This window comes from Aulostomus chinensis, chromosome 5, assembly GCF_037954235.1.
Source record: "Aulostomus chinensis isolate RoL2024-O1b breed Wild chromosome 5, RoL_Achi_v1.0, whole genome shotgun sequence".
In the NCBI taxonomy this organism is placed as follows: Eukaryota; Metazoa; Chordata; class Actinopteri; order Syngnathiformes; family Aulostomidae; genus Aulostomus; species Aulostomus chinensis.
The window spans coordinates 17,768,257-17,790,256 of NC_141324.1; the positions used below are offsets into that span (position 1 = coordinate 17,768,257).

Consider the following 22,000-nt stretch of genomic DNA (forward strand, 5'->3'; position numbering starts at 1 on the left):
AATACACATTTGGCTATTATGAGTTTTGTCCATTTTACACAAACAGGAGTGGTGGCGTAAAAATGTCAATAAAAGAATAAAATAATTTCTTAGATAATCCGCAAAATACTGAGCTTATTTTTTTCTGTTTTTTTCAAAATTATATTTGTAAATGACAAAAAAATAAATCTACATTTCTTAATCACTTTGCCCCCTTTTGGATAAATTGTGTAACAAACGATTTTTGCACTTAAAAAAAAGGTCTAAAAAAATCCTGTGAAGATTTGTGCTCTAAGAAAAAAAAAAGATAGAATGACCATTTGAGTTCATATGCCAGGACTGCTGTATACCAGCTCGCAGTGATGACCTACAACGTTTGTAGGCCTGACCCTTAAAAAACGTGATAAATCTGAGCTCAGCTCAGCCTCTACGTGTTCTCCCATGTGATTGTTTTCTTAACTGCTAATTTACCTCCACTTTATCCAGTCTACTCTATTTATAAAAAGGAAAATATTACCAGTTCTGCACAATAAACTGAAATGTCAATAAAATAACTTTGAACCGTATAAACGCTTAAAAACACACAAAAAAAACCCTGGAAAACTGGATAATAAAATATAATAAAAGACAAAGAGAATAAAGGTAGAGCGACACAGTGACCATACATGCTGGATTTGTTAATGATGATAGGAGAACTTCAACAGGTTTAAAAGTTCAGTGTTTGTGTGTGCGTGCGTGCGTGCGTGCGTGTGTGCGTGTGTGTGTGTGTGCGTGCGTGCGCTTTGGCATTCCAAATGCTGAAAATGACACCGAACTTCATGACTAACATGTTAAACTGCATCCACCTGCTGGCTGCCACTTGTAATTGTTTGTCCGCGTCTTCCTTGTGATTTTATTTTAATTTTACATGGTAGAGACGATCTACCTTTTCAAAGACACTGAAGATCAAAATTTGTTGTTTGATGCCATGTGTTTATATCACAACCAGTCAGTCAGCAGACAATATAGGGTATTACACACTGCTGTAGTCTGATGTCATCGCCGTGGTTACTGACAACACCGGCCATTGTGAGGCATCGATAAATAAGTGAGTAGCACTGAGGTGAGTGGAAAACCTAGCATCTGCTGGTACTACAAGCTGCTGTTTTACTGGATCCTATATGTTGAAATGGTGGAGGCGGCAGTTGAGGTGTTGTGGCTCACCGACAGGCAGCGCGTCAGTGCTTGAGAGTCTCTAGGGTGGTCATGGTGGCCGGCTGTACTCCAAGTACCTGTCTCTGATCTCTTTGAACTCGACATACAGAGATTCCTTGCTTGTATTCTACAGATGGAGAGGACCGTGGCTTGTGCAGTATCACAAAACGGCTCCGCGAATCTCCGATTTTGATCTTCTGCCTTTTATCTTTGATGTCTGAGTGCTTTGAGAAAGGCGAAGAGACAACATCAAAGTGACCCCCAGACCTCTCAGTCATCTCAGTGTTTCACCTGAAATGTGAAGTGAACTCATTCTGTAAAAGCTCACTTCCCTGCACCGCGGCCTTTTACGCAATCATACTTTAATTCTTTTGACTGTTTCTAAAGCAGGAGAGCATTTTGTGCTGAACACTGTCAAGGAGGAAACAATGAGTTCCAGTATTTCCAGTGAGTCTGCTTTGAGAGAAGACAGGATAAAGTCTTTGTTGCAAAGGGGAAGCTGTCTGTGACTTGTGTTGGTGGATTGATGATTGTTTTACCTGTAGGTGCAGCTGCTGCTCTAGACCAAGATCTAAAGGAGATGCTCCGTGTCCTGGAAGACCATGTAAGACAGATCAAGTACTGGGAGTTTCCCCTGTGAGCTGTTTTAATCAAGAACTTATCAACCGTCATTTTTTCATGATGATTTGATGTCTTTTTCTCTTGTTAAGAGCACAGAAGTACAACTGGCCAGCAGCACATCGCCCCATTTTAGCCGAGTAGCAGGAATTCTGAAGTACAACCGGGAATCAGAGCACAACTGGCAAACCATTATTCCATCGGTAGAGAACACTTCCAACTTATCATCGTGAATTCCAAACCAGAATTACTGATTTGCAGCAACTTGCTAAATCATCTGACGAAAAACTATCTTGTCCAGTCCCAGCCTCAAGTAGAGTACCCAGTAAAGTGTGTGTACTGTGGAAGAGAGGCCAGACCTTCACTGAATATATCATGGCAGGAGGAGTTTGAGGTGAGGCCGACATTGAATAACCCTGTCGCGTCTGCAGAGCCAGGACCTGCATATTTAGGGTGACACATCTAGGACCTTAGTTTCCACAACAGTGCCACCCATCAATGTGTATAACTCTGGTGGATTCAGAAACTCCTGGTTCAGTTTAAGCAAAAAGAACCAGGGTGAAGCTAGCGCCATCTAGGGGTCCTAGACGTGCTGTATTAACCCTGCAGGTACCTGAAACTGCTCGTGAAATGTTCCTACATACAGATGTTTTCCTACACGCTCAAGTTTGTTTTTCTTCTCTACACTCCCATTTAGTTTTACAGATAGGAGGCGAAGCCTGATGAATCTGTGCAACTTTCTGCACCTCTTGGAACAGTAAAGTCTTTGCAAGTTATGCCACTGAGAGATACTTGAGTTAAACTAGAAATCAGGAGCAAAGGAGAGCCAAACAGCCATCAGGCTCTGCTTTCTGTCTGTAAGACTTAAATGAGGGCAAAAATAAGACTTTTGTGTGTAAGAAGTACAAAGACACTTGGGCCAAAGAACATCTCATTTAAGAGACTGATTTCATTGGGTGTAATTCCATCTGTGTGTCCATGCAGTCGTGTCAGGACGCCTTCTGCTGCGGCGAGCGTTACGATCTGTATGTGACACTAGTGAGTCAGAGATGTATCCCCATGGAGAGCGACCTGAAGGAAGACAAGCCGGCAGATCACAGGTACAAACGCGCTCATTTGCAATTTTACTTTATTTTTCTATCCAGCATGAAGATACGAAAAATACATCAAACATACTTACAATTATTATTACTGGCTAACATAGTATAATCTGGATCTTTTCTCAGAAGAACATCTCCAGGCAAAAACTGTGAGTAACTTCATCCAGTCATATTTTCAGTTTGTCACTGTGAGACACATTTGTGACTGATAGCTCACTCTGTGCCCCCCCCCCCCCATCCCCCCCAGCTGACCAGGACCCAAACGGTTTACCAGACCCTTCAGATCCGTTTTTGAAGGAGGAAGAAGTTGTGGTGGTGCTCCCAGTTTGTGACAGGCAGCCAGTTGAGTTTGGTTTATGTCATCGTCAGGTGAGAATTAACAGTAAAAAAAGAAAAAAAAGAAAAAAAAGGAAATATCTGACGTAGTTGTTCGACACCGTATCCAATGTCGGCAATGAGTGAATCTCGCACAAAGCAGACTTTCACCTGAACAACTCTTGATGTTTGTCTCCAGTTTTTTGCATTTTCTGAAAAACTTGAATTGATGACAGGCGGTTATTTTCAGACAGATTTCTTTCATTGACACACATGAAACTCTCACACGTTGCTAGGATGGAGGAGAATGCCTGGAGAAGTCTTATTCCAGCGGCGTGAAATTTCTCACCCTGTTCCTCGACGGCTCCACTCAGATGTTGTATCCTTTCACTGCAATTCAGTTTAGGCATTCAAACACACACGCACACACCCACACACCCACTGGATTGTATGGGTCCTTATCACCACGGCAACAGCTATCCATCAGGCCTCTTGGCTCTCATCATCGTCGTTACTAAAGAGAACGGGAGGGTCTGCATCGTGTACGATGACGTCAGCGCCCCCAGTCAATCAGTTAGAGCCATCTTCCATTCGGACGGCAGGGCCACGTGTTACCACAGCAACGGTAATATAAGGTACAAACAATATGTGTTTTTATAATAGCAAGACTGTAATCCATCTATATAAATATGGACAAAAAAAAGGGTTAAGTGTAAATAAAAATGTGTGTTCTTTCATAACCGCCTGCATGCTGCAGGCTGTCCATGGATAAATCAGGCGGCCAGTGTTATAACGAAGCGGGTGCCAGGCTTCGCCGGTGGACCTGGAGCTGCTCTACCCGTCCCAGCAGGCCCTCCACTCCCATGCTCCCCATCTTCCTGTCCTTAAATAATGCAGTCGGGGTCCGAGTCTTGGGAAAGGAGCAAGTGTTCGTCTCGTTCCTGGCGAGTGGTCAAAAGGCAAAGGTCCATGTGGGCAACTGCTGTGCAAAGGTAGTGATTCATATCTTCTCCTGAGAGGTGCCCCTGTTGTGTGTGTGTGTGTGTGTGGGGGGGACGACTTCGCGCTAGAGAGAAAAAAAAGTCTCTTCCTCTGAATTAATGACGTCATTGTCTCATTAAAGAAAATTATCTTGTCGATTCAGTAAAACCAGCTGTATTTCATGGAAGCAAAAATGTCCCGTTTTATTTAGGTTTGGATTGGCGATCATAGGTGTTTAATTGACTGACCCCAGTGACGTAGCAACAATAGTGACAGCTACTTGTGGGATTTACAATTTCTCGCGGGATGTCAACGTTTTTTTAATTAATGAAGTAATTTTCCTTTTAAAAAAGTTGTTTCCCCCCCTGTTTCATGTGAAATAACAAGATCGTTTTCTTTAAAAAAAAAAAAATAGGAAATAATTAAATCACCATTTCAGAAAAATAGTCACTTTTTTTCCGGAGCGAATGCCGTACGCCTCTGTAGTTGTTTTTCTACTCATTCTATTTTCCTGTGCATTATTATAAAATGGCTCTTTAATGCTGTGCTAAATTACAACTGTTAGCTGGGTCGGACGGCTGCTGGATTAGTAACTTCCCTCGTCTCCCAGTGTCAGTGTAGGAGAGACGGGCCTCCTTCAAGTCCATGGGTATCCAAGGAGGAGCTGTCAGTGATAGCAGCCAGGGAGAAAATCCACCAGCTCATCCAGCATCTCCACCTGAGTCTGACCAAGCCCTTCCATCCCAAGCTACGGAGGACCATGCTGGACCTCAGCCTCGGTGCCTCAGCGCATCAGCAAGAGTAAAAAGGTTTTGGGAATTCATGAGTGTGTGAGTTTATGTGTGTGTGTCTGCTCGGGGTTCTTCATTCACTCTGAACGTCAGGAGTCGTAAATTGAGTGTTTGTGCTTTCAGGGAGTGAACATATATCAGTAGAGGGCTGCCTGATGGCATTTTCATGCTGATTTTATAGTGTGAACACTGTGGGGTGTGTGTGTGTGTGTGTGTGGGGGGGGGGTGACAGGGTTGCTACACCAGATATAGGGAAGATGCATATGGTTGTAGCATTTATTTAGCAATCGCAGTGTCAGTTTGGCCAATCACAAGAGCTGGAGTGATGTCATCAATCTTGTACACTCCCACTTCCTTTTTGAGCTCATGGCTGATGAATTGATTTTTATCAAGCATTCATTGTGTGTTAGATCTCAAGAGAGGGTTAACACAACCTCATGGGTAGTTTTAATGAGTTCGTCTGACTTAGAGGACAAGCAGGAGTACCTGAGTAGCACAGTTTAAGACAGCTGCTCAGTCAAAAAATGTTACTACCTTCCTGGTCTCTGGGAGAAATGATTGTTTAAATTGGAGGGCAGGGGTGTGGAGTCGGGTTTTCTGTGGGTGCCAGTACATAATGGGTGGGTGGGTGGGTGGGGGTGCAGTGAGGTGGCAGACAGGGTGGTTTGGGCAAGTCTACACAGGGAGAGGGTGGAGGTAAATAGAACAGAGTGGACAACCCGGAGCCTCGGCAACATTATTCATGTTTTCATTCTGCCAGGCTCTGACACATCCAGTGTCTCTACTTTGACTTGCCCATCATTAGATTCATACTACTAATTTATAATATATATATATATATATACACACACACACACATATATATTTCTTAACTTGACTCTGAGGCACAGACGTTCCTGGCTGAAGGTTCCGGAAGATTCAGCTTCAAACAAACCCTGAAGAACATTCCTCCGCCCCTGCAGCCAGGACTGCACAAGTGTAGAGGAGCCTGGCCAACCGCTGTGAGTTTTTGAATGTGATCAGGACAAACATCATCAACAGCCACCAGTGGTTTCAACAGTGGATGAAAACCATGAATCTCTGCGCTCCCTTTATGGTTTACATTGGTGCCTGCGGGTTCTGCGTGAAGGGATCTTGGCCCAAAATGTTACTGGACCCCACATACATCCTCCTTCACGGTAAAATTCTTGCAATGCTCTTAATTTTTGTGACGATGTGCAATTGCAATTATTGTCTGGTTATAATTCAGTACTAAATAAAGCACAAGTTGTATAAAGGGTACAGCAGTCCTGAAAAACTTAGAAATAATAACTCTTTTGTAAGGAAAACATTCAATAACTATTCTTATGTGACCTGCATGAAACTCTTAATCAACATGTCTATAAATCTAATAGCTGGTACAACATATTGAAAAACATGAAACGTATAAAAGTTGCGTCTGTGAGGTGTTTGAGAGTTATATGGAATTTCCACTTGAATTTAAACTTACCGTGAAAATGCAAGAATCGAAACGTTAACTTTCGTTCTCCGCGCACCTTGGAAGATGGTGAAGCTGTGCCGGTAACCCCTTGGACATTAATGAATCGAAGATCCTCGAGTTCCACCGGTTCTCCCGTCTCTAATCGCATCGGCGCCGAGGCTAATACGGTTAAGATGAGCAGATGGCTCCGACCAGCACGCTCCTGCTCTCTGAGGTCGCCTCTGACGAGCCGGTTAAACATAAACCTCGACAAAACACCACAGCTTTACACTGAAATAGTTACAATAGGTTTTATTAATCATCTTAGCTCCATCCAAGTGTATGTAAATATAAAAATTATTCAGAAATCATACCAAGACACAATTTCCAAATGTTATTTTCACAACAGGAATGACAGATTTGCAGTGTTGCCTTTTCTACAGGGTTTAGCTACGTTTACAATAATCATTCAATTCTACAGTTGGCTCAGTGGTACAAATGACATGATTTCATTGTTTTTAGGTTTAATTCACACGGGTCAATAATATGCAACAAGTTAAAGACTACGATTCAATGGTAGATTTCTCCTCCTTACGAGACAACTCATGTCACCTTGATGAAACCTGCGGTATTATGAATAGTACAAGAAAATGACCGAGTGGCTGGCGTCGGCGCTGTAGGTCCCGCTCTGGCGTCAGGGGCAGGACGTCTCCGAGGGGCTTGGTGAGGAGTGATGAGGGCATCCAGTCTGTGCTAGCAGTTTTCCTGCCTTCAGCGCAGACCTTCATAAACATCACTTCACAGCCCAGGGAGAAACCCACCTCAAACCTAGACCCCAGAGGAGGAACGGCGTCAAAAAAACAAAGCCGAATACGAGCGACAAGCGAGGAAAACTAGAACGTGTCGTCTTGCTTTGTGCTTACATGTAGGGGCTTTTTGCTCCAGCCAAACACTGGAGAGTCGGGTTAGGAGTGGTGGTGGGGTCGTGTGTTCATGTGAACATTCATCTTCATCTCATTGTCCAGGATCTGTACAAGCTGCTGCATGGAGGGCAGGTGACCCGACTCCAGCTTTGACCACACGGGCATATCTAGAGAAAGAGTTCATGGTTCAAAAGGGGGACGAACATTACCTCATCAGATCAAAGACGGGGGCCTTTTAGCTCATCCTCTTCTATAGAAAATTCTCACTGCAGGTTGCTGGAGATCTCACTCACCATTTAACGTTATCTCAAAAGCTCCCGTAGACATTAACTGGTTTTCAATCATATTGCTGAGGAAGAAGACCATCATGCAGGCGTAGATCTGAAAGAGGAAGTCAGTTAACCTGTCCTGTTTTGTCTTTGAGTACACAGAAAGAGAACGTGCGGTTAATATATGACATAAAAATAGACACCTAAGACCGAGTGTTGCAGTCGGGTCTTCTTGCTTGACTGGTCGACAGAAAAGAAACTTCGGGGTGACGAGCAACGACTTGATGAGCTCCACGCAGTAAAGTACCAGGATGTTTAGGCTCAACTTGGTAATGTTAGTGCCGGAGTCAACTGTCCAATCAGGGGGAAAATACTGCCAGAACGGTTTGATCCAACTAGTTTATTTTTAACAAATCAAATATTTATTGTACAAATAACGCAGAGAGCAGCTGTGCTATCAGCCCAGTTGTGCTGAAGAGAAGATGTCTTTTTTTTTTCAAGTCTAAAGGTTCAGTTAAACAATAACATCTTTTTCTTTCGAGTGCTAGCAATCATTGGCCATCGGCCCTCCGAGCATTTGGCACGTCTGTGACTCTTGGGACAACAAATCCAAGCCAAACAAAACTTCACAGCGCAACCTGAAGACCTGGATGAACAGCTAATGACGTCCCGCGGGTCCGAGTCCCATTTAGAAGCTTGAACAATGCAGCTGAACTCACTCCAATTCCCCTGGGTTGTGTTTATATTCTGAACGTAAAAGGCAGCATGAAAGAAACCTTGTGACAACTTTACCTTGTTGGCCTGGCCCCACTCCCAGATGCCTGGAGCTTGCATGCCGAAGAGAGCAAATGGGTCTCTGCCAATAATGATCAGGCCAATCACCAGCAGTTTGAACATAGACAGGAAGGAAGCAATGTGTCTGTGGGAATTAAACAAAATACTCCATTCACATACAATGAAACAGACAGGAGTTGGCCTTTGTGAGCAAGGATGTAAGAAATGAAGCCATTTCACAGCAGATGCTTCAATTTATAGCTCCTAGAATTTTGTTGAATTTATTATCCTGGTCCAGAGCTCTTAAACTGACAAAAAGACTCGCGAACACAATCTAAGCTGAAAACTAGTTTAAGTGGACTGAACTGCAAATGTTCTTGACAAAACAAAAGATGAACGCAGTAAAACATTCTACAAATATCACACACTCACACACACACACACACACACGTACAACTGCAAACCCGTGGTGAGATACTGTCATCATTTTTTTGACACAGCTGATGGGGACGTGTGGGTCTCTCTGACACCGCACCATTACCAGCCACACCCGGGACTACAGCTCAGATCAGCCTTGTGCCAATTTAGCTACTGATGTGAAAATATTCACTTAAGATGAAAATCTTTATAAATGCAGTTGCAAATATTCAACAGACTCCAATTTCATCAAATGTGTACTAGAGGCGGCTCCTCCAGACATATCCATGACTCAGTAAACCTGCCTGCATTAGAACCCCGGTTCCTAGCAGCTAATCCCAGCCATTTTCTCAAACTGTTTTAGCACACATAGCCATAATCCACTTGTAACAAACCAGATTATCTCTCTTACCGATAAATGGGTATAGGAAGATAGTTCTCTCCTTCAATACGGATGTCTGGGTACCGCTGGTACAAGGCCTGCGTGTACTCCTCAAACACCCGTTTGTACCCTCAGGAAATACTGTAGGAAGACAAACATTGAGTTAGCATAGCTGACTGTAGTGGCACAAAGGGCAGCGACAAATAATCCATTATGAGTTTTGTCAAAGAGATCTTGCATGAGAACTCCACTTTATCTAGGATCATGTTTTGATGCTTATCATCTTAGCGGAAAATTTAGGTGGCAGTGTGACATTCCATTGTCAACAACGTAGCCTGGATTATTTTATCAAATATTTACTTCGAGGAATGCAAATTTTTTTTCCAATGCAAATGTCTGCGCCTGTTGGCGTTGTAAACGTAACTTTTGCTGAAGTTAAGACTATACTAGTAGAACAGCTACTTCCTGCAGAAACAAATAATGTGAAGAATACAATACGGTCGAAGACAACATTAAAGCTGCCAGATTTAAGAGCCCCAAACTCTACAAGTAGCGTTGACAAATTTCTCAATTCACTTCCACTGTGACAAAATAAATAATAAAAAAAACCTTTATTAAAAAAAGATGGATTTCTGAAACACAGAGAGACGATGTTTAATCCGTTTCTCATGTCAATGGTTTTCGGATCTTTAACGTTATTAGCGTGACTTATTGGTTCATGGATACCTGGTTAGACTCGACCTTATAATTAACATACATCGGTTGGGATACACTGATCGGATTTCAATCATTAAAAATAATGCTGACTGAATTTCAGATTACGAAATCTTTTGACAGCGGGTACGGAGCACGTTTATGCACGCCAACGTAACCGGAAGTACCTAAACCCGGCGATTTTAGTTAAATACCTCTCCTTATATCTCTATAGCTACACGTTTATTTTGCCAGAAATAATCTATAGTAACATGTATGCTTTCGGCTGTTCTTGCCTCCTACATATAAGCCTCTATCGATTTAGGCCTCGGGTGTTGTTAGCCCGGGTTGAGCTAACGTTAGCTTGAAATGACTCGCCAGATTTTCACTCGTATGCTTACCAAATCTGGAATTTGAGAAGGGGTCCCGTAGCGAACTGCATCTTCATCTTCTTCACGCCACTGCTGTCACCAGACGTGGCGTAGCAAAGCGAGAATATCCCAAAGACGAGAACCGAAAACCGCAGCCACTTCATCGCCATCGGCTCCTGGGGTTTGTTTCCTTCAGATGAAGGGGTTGCTTAATCTGTCTTCGCTGGTTGGTCCCTCCTTTTCCTTTTGCTCTGATATGTAATTTCAATACAACTGGCTGTTGCCTTTAGCGCCACCTACTGCCGTGGCTGCTCAACTGACAGGCTCGGAGCGCAGTATTAGTCCAAAAACCTACAAAACAATAACCAGTATATGTGTCTTGGTTTATGAACACTTTTTTTGCCTTGTCAAAACCTGTTTCTTATTCCTTAATACAAAACCCGCCATAGCTTTCAATAACATGCAAATACATTTACTTTATTTTGCAGAAACATCTTTTTTTCCTGAAGCATACCTGAGCTGATTAAAAAAAAAAAAAAAAATTAAGAAAATCAGACAGATCTTACTTCAATTATTAAATGCTGAAGAATAGAGCCTAACTGCTTTAAAGAGCCAATATTTGCCCGTTTCAGACTTGAGTGTTGGTTTAGACCTGGCTGATATTAGCAGATGTGAACATTGTCATTGTTAAAATTAAAAAAAACAAAAACAAAATCTGCATCCAAACCATATTTGTCACAAGTATCTGAGGGATTATTGGAATGTGTTTATGCATGTGGTTTCCATCTTTTTAAATACCCTGACTGATACGTACCCATCTAGAAAGATTTTAATTATCAGAAGACCAAAACAAACCCCGTTTCCACAAATAATTTTCTCAATTTCCAAAACCTCTGTACTGCTGAAAGGATAATAAATGATAAACACAGGGGTTAATCCTTTACTGCAAACAATAATTTACCTAATATTTCTCTTCTCATCCACATTTTTAATCTTCCAAACTGTTAGATAATACATGAAGTAGGAAGTGCTGATTGTCAGACCAAGTGCATGACCGTGTATGTGTTACTTTTGCAGGTGTTTCTATTGAGGGTGATGCACAATGTACATCTGTTCAGATATCCAAGAGAAATAACACTGACTGCATTCCAGGTGTGCTCTCTTAGAATGTGACTGTTTAAACACTTTATTTTTAAGAATTTCTGTTGCTACCACATTTACATCCAACTCTTTGCATGTGCTTGGAACCGTGATAAAATCAATCAATCTGTGAGATGAGTTCAATCATAGCGCTACACATGAAAACATCTAACATTATAGAGGAAAACTGCTGCATCCAAGTTAATCCAGCAGTTTGGAAGGTTTTTCTTTTGTTAGTGTTCCTTTTTATTTGATACAGCCTTATTATAACGTTAAAATCCACAACGTGTGCATCAGCTTTTCAATAAACAAACATCTGGGTGGGTTGGTCTCAGTGGTTGAGCCTCGCCATTCTCTCCTGGTCCACAGCAGACTGCAGAGCCAGCACCGTGTCTGTTGATGATCGACAGACTGAAGTTTAGTCCTAGATTAGACATGAACAACCAGCACTTTCACTCTGCTACAGTAAAATCTGATGCCATATTCGATACCGTTTAAAAAGACTGCAGTGAGATGTGGTTTGAAGGTCACTGTCGCACAAACAGATAGAAATCTAAGATGGAGCTGAGGTTTGTACAAACCCAGGAGCTTTCTGGAATGATCCATCAGGTCAGGAAGTCCCGCCTCTATGTTGTAAGAGGTTTCCTCCATTGCCTGGACAAGCTCATTTGCCCTCTGACAACAACAGTTGAAAAGGAGAAGTGTGAGAACTGATGGAACTATTCTGATGGAATGTCAAGCATGCTTGATGAAAGCAGGATTTAAGAGAGCCATACCTGAAGCTCAGCATAAACCTTCTCTTCCAGGTCTGCCACCTGCTTTATGGCATCATACACACTGGTATCCTCAACAGCTTCCTACAACACACAGCAAGAATTAGAAACTGTATATACCAACATTGGTCACTTGGACTTGGAGACTGCGGTGCTGACCTGATCTGAAGAGCTGTTTATAGGCTCTTGTGCTTTAGCTGCTCCGATGCCTTTGGAATTGCCGTTCAGTTCCTTCACTCTGTTAAAACAAAAAAAGTAAATAAATCAAGCTTTAGTTCCATGCTTAATTTTCTTTTATGAGAGAAGAATGCAGCATTTTATTCGGAAAACAGACTGAAAATCTGTTACTCTTGACCATACCTGTCGGCGTAGCGTAGAGTGTTCATTGTGTATTCACATGAAGCCATTCCTGGAGACACCATCGCAATCTGTTAGGAAGAGAGATGATTACGCAGTCCATTTTTTCCTGATAAAATGCTAGATATAGCTGCCTGCAATTTCAACCTCTGAAAACTAATATATTCCTTCAAAATATATAGAAAGAGTTAAAGGGCTGTAAAACAATGCCATTTCTTCTTAGATATTAACAACCTCAGTAATGTGAGAATATTGTTCCTTTCCATTGGTGTTCTTGTAGCTTTTGTGCACATGTTAATGGAGTGAATTATTCCTTCCTTAAGGAGAAGAGTGCAGGGAGTGAGTGGGGAGCAGAGGTCACAAGCACCAACGTGATGACTGCACAGAGATGCCAGCCAAAAGAGTTGAGAACCACTAGCTGAGACTGACGGTTGTAAATACCACCAGGACATCCTCCAATATACAAGATACTGTCATCGGACATCAGGTGTGTGTTCCTACCATGCAGGTCCGGGACTTCTCGCCAATAAAGGAATCCCTGAGGACCTTGGTCAAAGTGCTCATCCTGAAAGGAATGTGATCGCTGTTCTTTCCAAGAGAACGGATGCACTCCTGTGGGACACATGGGCAGGTTAGACAGAGGCTACCATGTTAGCTCCCACCCAGTGTTCCCTGTGCACTCAGCTTTCTTAGACCAGTGTCCATTAGCTCATGGGCAAGGTTGATATTTGATGTGTTCCAGTTTCGCTGTTTCATGCCCAGGATTTGAAGTCACTGCCACCAATGATGCTCCGCCTTCCATGTGGAAGCACGTCAGTGTGCTGTGATTCATAGAAACGTGTTGTATCCCCACGTGTCACTGTGTCCGTCTCTCATTAGCTGCATAGTCCATGCATTCTGATAATTAATGTCAAGCCAGATTTGGGCCTCATTCATAAAATGTTCTTGCACACAATTTGACCTCTTAGCTCTCACTGCAGTCTTACAGACAGCTGGCCAAGCCTGAGGGCTCTTTCTCACTCCTGACATCTCCTGAGTATCTCTTGTTACTGATAGACACATTTGCAGTACCAGTCTCTCTGGCACGAACTGCACTGAAGGCAAATTAATACAGAAGCCACCATTGTTGCAACTGTTGCTATCTTTAAGCTGCAAAATCAGGATAGGTTGAGCCGGTGATCAATTTGTTAAACTATCAGCCAAGGCTGTGGAGTGTTTGTCACACACTCCCCTTTACAAAATGACATAGCTTACACACTGATGCATTTTATGAAAACATGTCAACCTTGATCCAGTGGTGTGCGTTGTGAAGAGGGTTTAGACACACTTCAACGTGGGTGGAGGAGCAACGGACAAGCACACAGTCCGACCCATCTACCTTAAGAGCCAGGAGGCTGCGGTTGATTTCTGCAGTCTCCACCAAAGTGCCGCGGTCGTGACTGCTGACATCTGTGCCACGCTCATTACCAGCCAGATCAACCAATGAAAATTTGCCGTGTAGCGTGGTGGCGCGGTTGTTGCGCCTTAGGACAATCTGGAGGATGGCATGTGAGCGGGATGAGTTGGCATTGGCTGACGTCTGGCCTGACGTTCTGGAGAGAGGAATGGACACTGTGTCTGGATTTGAAAGAAGCCGAAGAATGACATCCAGCCATTGTTTGGAAAAGCTGTATCTGATCTCTGCATGCTTATTCAGTCAAAAGAGAAGCCAAGGGTGAGTCAAAACCTCAATGGCCTCGTACCTGCATCCACTGCCCATCTGGATTATCTTAATAACGTCCTCCGCTGAGGACACGCAGATCTCCTCCAGCCCCACCACCTGAACCTGCTGTCGCTCGTCCTCCAGGACACGCAGCTTTGCCTTCTTGTTCAGCAGGTCGTACACCTAAAACCATGAGCGGAGTCCACTTGAAGCGCAAGTCTGCACTGGTGGACATTTCTAGGAAATATTCTGAATGAGCTCATTCTTACCTTGCCGTTGTAAATCTCAAAGAAGCTGACGTAGGCCGACAGATCCAGATCAGCGTACCTCTTGTGACTGAGATAGGCGAAAACGTCTTGCGCTACGATGAAAGAAGTAAAGAAAAGATTGAAAGTAAAGTTATTTAAGTCTCACTCTGTCTAGGGAACATAATTTAGGAGATCAATCTGCCAGGTGCAGGGTTCTATACAGTTTTACCAAGACAAGACTGTTCCACACCTTCAAGGAAAAATCTCATGCGCAAACATTTCTAAAGCATCTTTTCACACATGAAAAGTCAGCAGTTGAATCCATGTTGACATTTACTGGCAATTACAGCATTTATTAAAGTTAATGACGAGCTATGTGGGTTAATACATCATAAAAGTGAAGTAATACTAACCAACATATGTTTTTTTTCAGTCCATTAAAAGTTACCCACATATATGGAAGTGTTTAGAAAGCAAATAATCTCCAAGTGCTTTTGAGAGCCACTGGGTTCTACCTGCAAATGCGTAGATTCCTTTGGCGCTGTTCTGCTGTTTCCCTGTGAAGTCACCGCCCATCGTCTGAAAGAGAAAGTACCGAACTGTGAGCACATGAACACAAGCCAATGCAACCTCTCACAGCACAGAGCGCAAGACTTACGTGGGTTTTCCCACTTCCTGTCTGGCCGTAGGCAAAACATGTTGCCATGCCACCTTCGAAGATGGACTGCACCAAAGGCTTGGCCGTGAATCTGAGGACAACAGCAGCACACGTGAAACTTCCACCTCGTGTCTTTCATGGTTTCCACTAACATTTCATGCAGTGTTGATACATTTGTCCTCTTCATTAAGCACTGTGAATTATTACCTGTAGACCAGGTCATTGGTGGCCGTCTCGTCAAAGGAGAAGTCAAAGTGGAAGGTCTGGTTGTCTAGGTACTTGGTGAGGTCCACCTTCTGTTTTGGCTCATGGACCAGCAGCGCACCTTTCCCAGGGACAGAGACCACATCTATCTCTTTCTTACTAACCTCTAGAACGGATAAGAAGCTCAAGTTTAGCAGAAAGCCCAGCCATTTAATGGTCTTCCAGACTCAGTGTGAATCTGATTCTCTAAATCTTTTATGTTCCTGTAGACCCGAGATTTTTTTTTTTAACCCACCTTGCTTGTTTAGGGGCCGTTTGCGAACACACACACAAATCCTATAAGGTTCAATCTGGGGGGGGGGGGGGAAGAGAGAGAGAGAGAGAGAGAGAGAGAGAGAGAGAGAGAGAGAGAGAGAGAGAGAGAGAGAAGTGTAGCTGATAAATTGCACGCTTGTCCATAAACAGTGCTTCAAACTGTAGGATCATCTTTAGTCTAAACATACCAGGTCGGTAGTTGATACAGGGGTTATTTCCAAGGTCTCTCGGAAGTCTTGGATCATTTCATAGAACTTCTGGTTGGGTCGTGACACCTCTCCAAACTAGAGGAGCAAAGGCAAACTGCTCTCATATCACAGTTTCAGCCAAATCACACTTTTAAAACTGAAAATGAAAAGTAATATAAGTAGTAGAAAAGTACCTTTCCTTTCTTGGGCTGCATGTCTGGGGGTTTAATCGCACAAGACAGCCTTTTGTTACCTTTGCTGAATTCTGGGGGAGCCACAGATTTTCTCCTGCCTTAAGAGTACAGACGATGGAAAGGTTAAACCAGTTTCTTCAAATAAGTAACAATTCTAAATCTTTAAAACCATGGTGTCTGAACTGATCTTCTGACATTTGGATAGAAGTTGTGTAGATATCATGATGCAATATTATATATATAAAAAAAGCAGGATTTGACATCTGCGAGTCAAGGAGTCTACGAACGATCAGATACCACGTGGTTAATGATGCGTAACCAAGCAAAGACTTTTCACTTCATCCCAGCGTTTTAACAGCATTGTTGCCCATGGCAACACCTAAACTTAATTATTCCCTTGCCGGTATTTTTTATTTTTTCGGTTGCCGTTTCATTGCAACTGTAAACATTTAATAATAAAGTTACTGTTAAAAAAGAAAACCCAGACTTTATAATGAATTATCCAGCCTTGGACGCTGGCCTCAAGGTCGTCTTCATGGGACAATTCATCCAGTCCATGTCTCACATGTTAATTGTTCTGTTTAGTAGGATTAGCCCTAATTAACTCCTAGTTAACCACAAAGTAGCAGGTTAATGAACACCAGGAAACCAAAAGAGAATGTGACATCCCTAACTGACCTTTAGCTGCAGATGGAGGGATTTTATCTGGTTCATCATTTTCTTTGACTGAGTCACGGAGGGAAGCCAGCGACGACGATTGTTTGAGCCCATTCTTCCGTTGCGTCTGATTAGCAATCGCTGGATAAGACACAAGAATGACAGACAGATTACTTTATGAATGAACTCAAGTTGAAAGAGATCCCATGTCCAATAAAACATATACAAGTACAATATAACATTTCATGGCTCCTCCTGTACTGAGGGAATAATACTAAACTGTCCTAAAACGCCTCCCCCTCCATAAGGTGATCCACAGCTGCTGTATGAGACTGAGTCACATGGACTTACACTGGGAGCAAAGCTTATGAATCTGACAAATAACAAAAAACATTTTTTAAAAAAAGCAAGAGAGACTTGTTTTACAACCATAATATGATCTTTTTTATGCACATTCTACCTCTCTAGCTACCTAGAAATGTCCCTCTCGTGTCATCTTGGGGACTGTGGAGTTAAGTGGAGGAGGAAACCTGTTTCGTCAAAATCTCCTCAAACCCTCCCACCAAGCTGTAGTGCTCTTATGTGTATTGTGACTGAATTCAGTGTGGGCTCACGGGGAGCAGGCGTGTTCAATTACCTACGAACATTCATTTGTTAAATTCTTTGATGAAACTGGGTCCAAATAGTAAAAATCATCTCTCATGGATACTTTTAGAATACCAACCAGAGTTTGTGAGGACTGGGGAAGGGGAGATTTCGGGATGAATCGTCTCTGGATTTGCTACAGAGGACTTGGATGCTGCAACAGGAGCTGGTGGCTGGAACATGCACGTCTGCCTGGTCTGAGAGCGATTGGCCGCTGGGGGAAAAAAAAGTAAAAAAACAAAAAGGTCAAAAAAAAAAAAAAGAAGGAAATATTTCCAATGTCAACACCTGTATATAGGCATCTTAATTATGAAGTATTGCTGTCCTGAGATTAAATGTAAGCTGAGAGCAGGTCAATCAGTTTCTGAGACAGAGTAGCAGAGAACACAAGAACCAGAATAGTGAAAGTAAATGTGGAAAAAATGACGGTTTCTAATTCAGTCCCATTTCCATGAGTTAGTTTTCCTGTCAGCACCAACCTAAATGAATAAAACACACCACTATATGTGTAACCCCTCACTAGCATTATTTGGTGCATTTACAACACCACCTTTGTCCCCCTTTACTTGATTGTCAAGTGTAATTTTTCCCCTCTGTGTAGAATTTAAAAAGGGACATAGTGGCAGAAGTGGGATGCAATATTCATAGTTTTTGTGTGTGTGTGGAACGGGTGAGAATGGGTGCGTTTTCACTGGCTTATGTTGAGCTACAGAACACTGTAAGTTGTTCCCTTTACATAGAGTCTGCCACACCTCTATGGTAGCCCTGAATGGACAAACCAAACACTTTCACATATTTGCCTCCCCTATTTTAACTGGCAGTTCAAATTTGGTTGTGCGAATGTATCGTTTGGACAGTGTCAAATAAGCATTAGCAACCTCTTATTCTACTTACATCTTCTAAGTTTGGACAACTTAAAAGAAGTCAGTGGAATAACAGATGGTGCTGCGAACCAGAAGTACCCGTTACCCAGATCTGTTGATTTGCACCCCTGTGCCAGTAAAGCAGATCATTTACAAATCAGTGACCTTGGTGCAGTTTTCCCAGGATTGTGGGGAAAACAGACGGGATAAGACAATATAACTGATTTGATTAAGAGACAGGAACATGCATGCCTTGCCGACCTGACTCTTCAGCCTTGGTGATTGCTGGAGCAGAGGCTTTAGGAGGGAAAGAAGTGTTTAGGAAACAAACCAAAGGAAACAGCAGTCCAGAAAAAATAGTTCAATTGATCTACATACAAGAGGAGGGGGCAGGAATCCTGGATGAGCGCAGTCGGCCCTCATACTTCTGTGGAAAGAGAAACAAGACGATGCCAAACATGACATTACAGTCACGTTATATCCAGCAGTCAAGACAACACAAACAGCCTTCTTGGTCATAGCCACAGAGAACCAAGTCAAGAAGAATTATCTGTAAAAGAGAATTTCAAAGTGGGAGGTGGGTCTCCTCACAGAAGGCTCAGTGAATGGAGGTGAAAGAACGGTAGTTATCAAATCACATCATGAATTTAATGCCCTCATGTAATTGTACCCTGAATTTATGTAAAACTGCAATATTGAGCTAAGTTGGCAAAAATACTTGACTGTCTTTGGAATCTAAAAACATAATAAAAAGTCCAAGGTTGACATTCAGAATAGGGGGGCGGCACCTTATTCACTGCTTTGCCTGAGGAAGATCCACCATATTAGACTTTGAAAACCTGACAAAGTTAAACTAGAACCTGCAGGACAAAACAAAGCCATGACTTGGACGCTGCTGACTTATCCGTGACAAACGTAAGAATCTGAATTATAGTTGAGTTTGTGTACAAGGTTTTCAGCTCCATGTCCTGGTCATGTGTGAATGAAAGAATATAAAGATTACCTTCTCTAGGACCCGAGGGGCTGGCTCGGCAGGTGGGTTAGTGACAGCCTGGATGTGGTGCAACAGCTCTGGGTTGAGTGTACACAACTCGCTCACGTCGACCTGCATCACAAACACGTCAGAACTACTCTGTCAAATACATGTTGGGGAGAAGCGCTCTGTCCCCATTAACTACAGAAATATTACTGAGGTGTTCACCGACCTCCTTCCCGCGACACCTGTCCCTCTCTTGCCATTCTGCCATCACCGTGGACTTGGCTGTGTCAACGGATTTCACCGTAGCGAGATGGACTCGGCCTGGTTGACACACAAAAACAGCCCAGTCACTCTTTCCCTAAAGTGATGTGTCGCTTGCAGACAAAAGTGAACATAGAGAATATGACCAGCTCACCATCACTGCGGCTTATCTGTACAGAGAGTCCAACCAGAAGTCTTGAGAGCCTGGACTCCATTTTAGCTCCTTTTCGCTGCTCTGAAACGGAGAAATCAAAACTCGGGTTGAGCAAAGACGCTCTTAGCTAGCGACTGAACCGTCGTCGCTCTAAATCATTTCTGGTTTCCTCCGATAAAGCATAACCCTACATGTCATTAACTGCTTTCTTTTCAACTATTTATTTATTATTTCTCTCTGACCAACGACAAATATAACTTACCTACGACAGCAAAGCCTTAAGCAAACACCGCCCAAGATTTAAACTGAAATGTTTAACAATCTGATTGGTCGTCGTAATGTACTTTCTTCTTCTTGATGAGAGAGGCGGACTGGACGCATCGATGGGGTGTTGCTGCCCCCATCAGTCCGGATATAGTACTACAAGTCTGTGTGACAGGAATTTAGCAGGTTTGTTTTGTTTTCTCTGGATCGTCTAGACTCAGATTAATGGAGAGATTGACGACGTTTCCCCCAATTCTGCGAAGTCGCTGTTTGATTTATTTTTTGTCTTTGAATAAATCTCTCTCTGCAGAAGAAGTATGTTTAACAGTCTCAATAAATTAACTTGAGCAGCAGAGGTTGTGGTAATGTAATTCTTAGAAATGTCTTCCTTTTTCCCTGTATCCTTTGATTTTGTCCCCATATTTTTTTTATTATTATTCCAGTTTTGATTATGGAATTCCTTTTACCATAGGCAAGTAATGTTTCACCACTTTTCTTGAGGGTTGCTTTTTTTGCAATTCCATCCTGTGCTTCTTTCCCTACATGTGCCGCCACCCACATGAATCCCACACCGCATTCAGATTTATTTAAACTGTACACTTCCATCATTCTTCATATCTGGCCTGTCCTTAGACTTTCCATGATATATTACTTCAAATGCTGCAAGAGAATCAGTGCAAATTGAATTTGGCTTCATACCCTCCATCCACCAAAAGGCCCACAGGTTTGCCAAGGTCTAGATCAGGAAACCTCCTCTCTTGTTCTGTTGGAAGGGCTATGATAAATACCCCAATGCTACGTTCCCAGTTCTTTAAGAACCGTCAGTGTAAGAAGGAGCCCCATACACCTTTCTGATGCATGCTCTGCCTTTACTGGATCTTCTACAGTCTTCCCTCTGGCCCTGCTTAAAATATGGGATATTTTAACATGGGAGAAGAAGGCCAGCAGACATCTGACTTGTGTAAAGATACCAACCTCCTCTGCCTTCTGGAATTAACTGCTGATTGTCTCTTTAGACTTTCCAGAAAAATGCACAATGCTGCTGTAGATAACATTTGTTTGAAACGCTAATTCTCATGCTCGAATCTCATTAAGCGTATTTTGATCCAGTAATGGAGCGCTAACTTGGACCTTCTCAGGCGCAGTGTCACCCGATTCAAACTGACCTGCGATTGGGAAAGTGAAGAATGTTCCCCTGTAATCTTAGAGAATTAGCTAGCAAAAATATTATTTCTGGCTGGATAGAGATAAAGATAGATAAAACAGCCCCATTAAAGGTCTGTAATGGGTGAATCATAACCTGCCTCTTCCAGACCCTCAACTGGAGCCACTATCATTCATGACTTTCTCACTTTTTATCACATTTTATTTGTGTGTGTGTGTGTGTGTGTGTGTGTGTGTGTGTGTAATAGATAGAGTGACACCCTTAACAAAAATGAATGACAGTAAATGCTACCGCAACTTAACTGAAATAATCAAACGTAAGAAAGTGTTAAATAATTAAGGATTACACTGTCAGAAAAAAGTAATTTTGCTACATTTTTTTAGAACTCATTAGAACTCACATCCCCTTAACACTGAGCATTTACAAGGCTCCCGGTTCTCCTTCGAAACAAACCATTTTTCTATATCAGTATCACAACATGAAATGTCATTCAGCATTTTCCATTCTCACTAACATTCTTTCGTGTTATTTCCTGGTCACAGTTGTGCCGTATGTCTCATCCGTAGGAGCACAGGTGTCCCGTGTTTGTCCTCACACCCATCGCATACCAGGCTCAACAGTCCCTCATTACATCAGCGAGGACAGCTGGAGAATGACCCATAATGCAGTTCATCCTTGCCTTCAGCGTGGGAGGCTTCCCATTTCCTCCCTTTACTTTCAGCGCCCCCAGCCTCCTCCAGTCCTTTGTGCCCACACCCTCTCAGCCTCCAATCCTCCCAACTATACACAAGATGGAATTATGTATACACATTCCCCGCAAGCGAAGGCTGACACATGACAAATCAAAGGTCTAATAAACAGCTTGCGCTGAACAATTTCCCCACCACCACCAAAGGATGAAAAATAAACAAACCCCTGTCAGCCGGCCTGGCCAGGCCATTTGGTGGGTCTGTCTGTGGATGACTGG

General features: G+C 42.7%; 3 protein-coding genes across 8 annotated transcripts; 1 reads left to right on the forward strand and 2 right to left on the reverse strand.

Annotated features, from left to right (window-relative positions):
• Positions 1-1,045: 1,045 nt before the first annotated feature.
• On the forward strand, positions 1,046-5,189 carry LOC147261546 (glutamate-rich protein 6). 4 transcript variants are annotated; one of them, XM_086204968.1, is made up of 11 exons: positions 1,046-1,081; positions 1,719-1,777; positions 1,884-1,994; positions 2,093-2,185; positions 2,776-2,891; positions 3,018-3,040; positions 3,139-3,260; positions 3,503-3,585; positions 3,683-3,841; positions 3,964-4,198; positions 4,798-5,189. In XM_086204968.1, exons 2-11 carry the CDS (start codon positions 1,754-1,756, stop codon positions 4,990-4,992), a joined length of 1,161 nt encoding a protein of 386 aa, XP_086061094.1. In that variant the 5' UTR covers positions 1,046-1,081; positions 1,719-1,753; the 3' UTR covers positions 4,993-5,189. The 4 variants fall into 4 exon arrangements, 3 of the variants coding, with proteins under 3 accessions (XP_086061094.1, XP_086061092.1, XP_086061093.1); XR_015116115.1 differs by lacking the exon at positions 1,046-1,081 and adding an exon at positions 1,520-1,620 and having other exon boundaries at positions 3,683-3,831; positions 4,798-4,943; XM_086204966.1 differs by lacking the exon at positions 1,046-1,081 and adding an exon at positions 1,520-1,620.
• Positions 5,190-6,734: 1,545 nt separating this feature from the next.
• Positions 6,735-10,497, reverse strand: selenot1a (selenoprotein T, 1a). The gene is made up of 6 exons (XM_086203612.1): positions 10,297-10,497; positions 9,233-9,343; positions 8,422-8,548; positions 7,654-7,741; positions 7,361-7,527; positions 6,735-7,265 (listed from the first exon to the last, which is right to left on the reverse strand). Exons 1-5 carry the CDS (start codon positions 10,434-10,436, stop codon positions 7,403-7,405), a joined length of 591 nt encoding a protein of 196 aa, XP_086059738.1. The 5' UTR covers positions 10,437-10,497; the 3' UTR covers positions 6,735-7,265; positions 7,361-7,402.
• A 417-nt stretch (positions 10,498-10,914) lies between these two features.
• kif2c (kinesin family member 2C) lies at positions 10,915-19,942 on the reverse strand. Of its 3 annotated transcripts, none has more exons than XM_086203609.1 (23): positions 19,867-19,942; positions 19,605-19,685; positions 19,416-19,510; positions 19,214-19,315; positions 18,589-18,637; positions 18,463-18,507; positions 17,427-17,561; positions 16,724-16,843; positions 16,046-16,143; positions 15,852-15,947; positions 15,644-15,698; positions 15,352-15,514; positions 15,145-15,235; positions 15,002-15,065; positions 14,508-14,599; positions 14,279-14,421; positions 13,915-14,128; positions 13,038-13,148; positions 12,540-12,607; positions 12,339-12,417; positions 12,183-12,263; positions 11,988-12,081; positions 10,915-11,799 (listed from the first exon to the last, which is right to left on the reverse strand). In XM_086203609.1, the coding sequence occupies exons 2-23, from the start codon at positions 19,663-19,665 to the stop codon at positions 11,738-11,740; spliced, it is 2,118 nt and encodes a 705-aa protein (XP_086059735.1). In that variant the 5' UTR covers positions 19,666-19,685; positions 19,867-19,942; the 3' UTR covers positions 10,915-11,737. The 3 variants fall into 3 exon arrangements, with proteins under 3 accessions (XP_086059735.1, XP_086059736.1, XP_086059737.1); XM_086203610.1 differs by having other exon boundaries at positions 10,926-11,799; positions 18,472-18,507; XM_086203611.1 differs by lacking the exon at positions 18,463-18,507 and having other exon boundaries at positions 10,927-11,799.
• Between the last annotated feature and the right edge of the window lie 2,058 nt (positions 19,943-22,000).

Excerpts from the sequence above, each read along its gene's own strand:
- LOC147261546 (XM_086204966.1), top strand. Across the intron at positions 1,995-2,092 it reads GGCAAACCATTATTCCATCG|TCCCAGCCTCAAGTAGAGTA; the intron begins GTAGAGAACACT and ends TATCTTGTCCAG. Across the intron at positions 2,186-2,775 it reads CATGGCAGGAGGAGTTTGAG|TCGTGTCAGGACGCCTTCTG; the intron begins GTGAGGCCGACA and ends GTGTCCATGCAG.
- kif2c (XM_086203609.1), bottom strand. The coding sequence starts at position 19,665 with ATGGAGTCCAGGCTCTCAAGACTTCTGGTTGGACTCTCTGTACAGATA. Across the intron at positions 16,144-16,723 it reads CCCTCCATCTGCAGCTAAAG|GCAGGAGAAAATCTGTGGCT; the intron begins GTCAGTTAGGGA and ends TGTACTCTTAAG. Across the intron at positions 13,149-13,914 it reads GCAGCCTCCTGGCTCTTAAG|GAGTGCATCCGTTCTCTTGG; the intron begins GTAGATGGGTCG and ends TGTGTCCCACAG.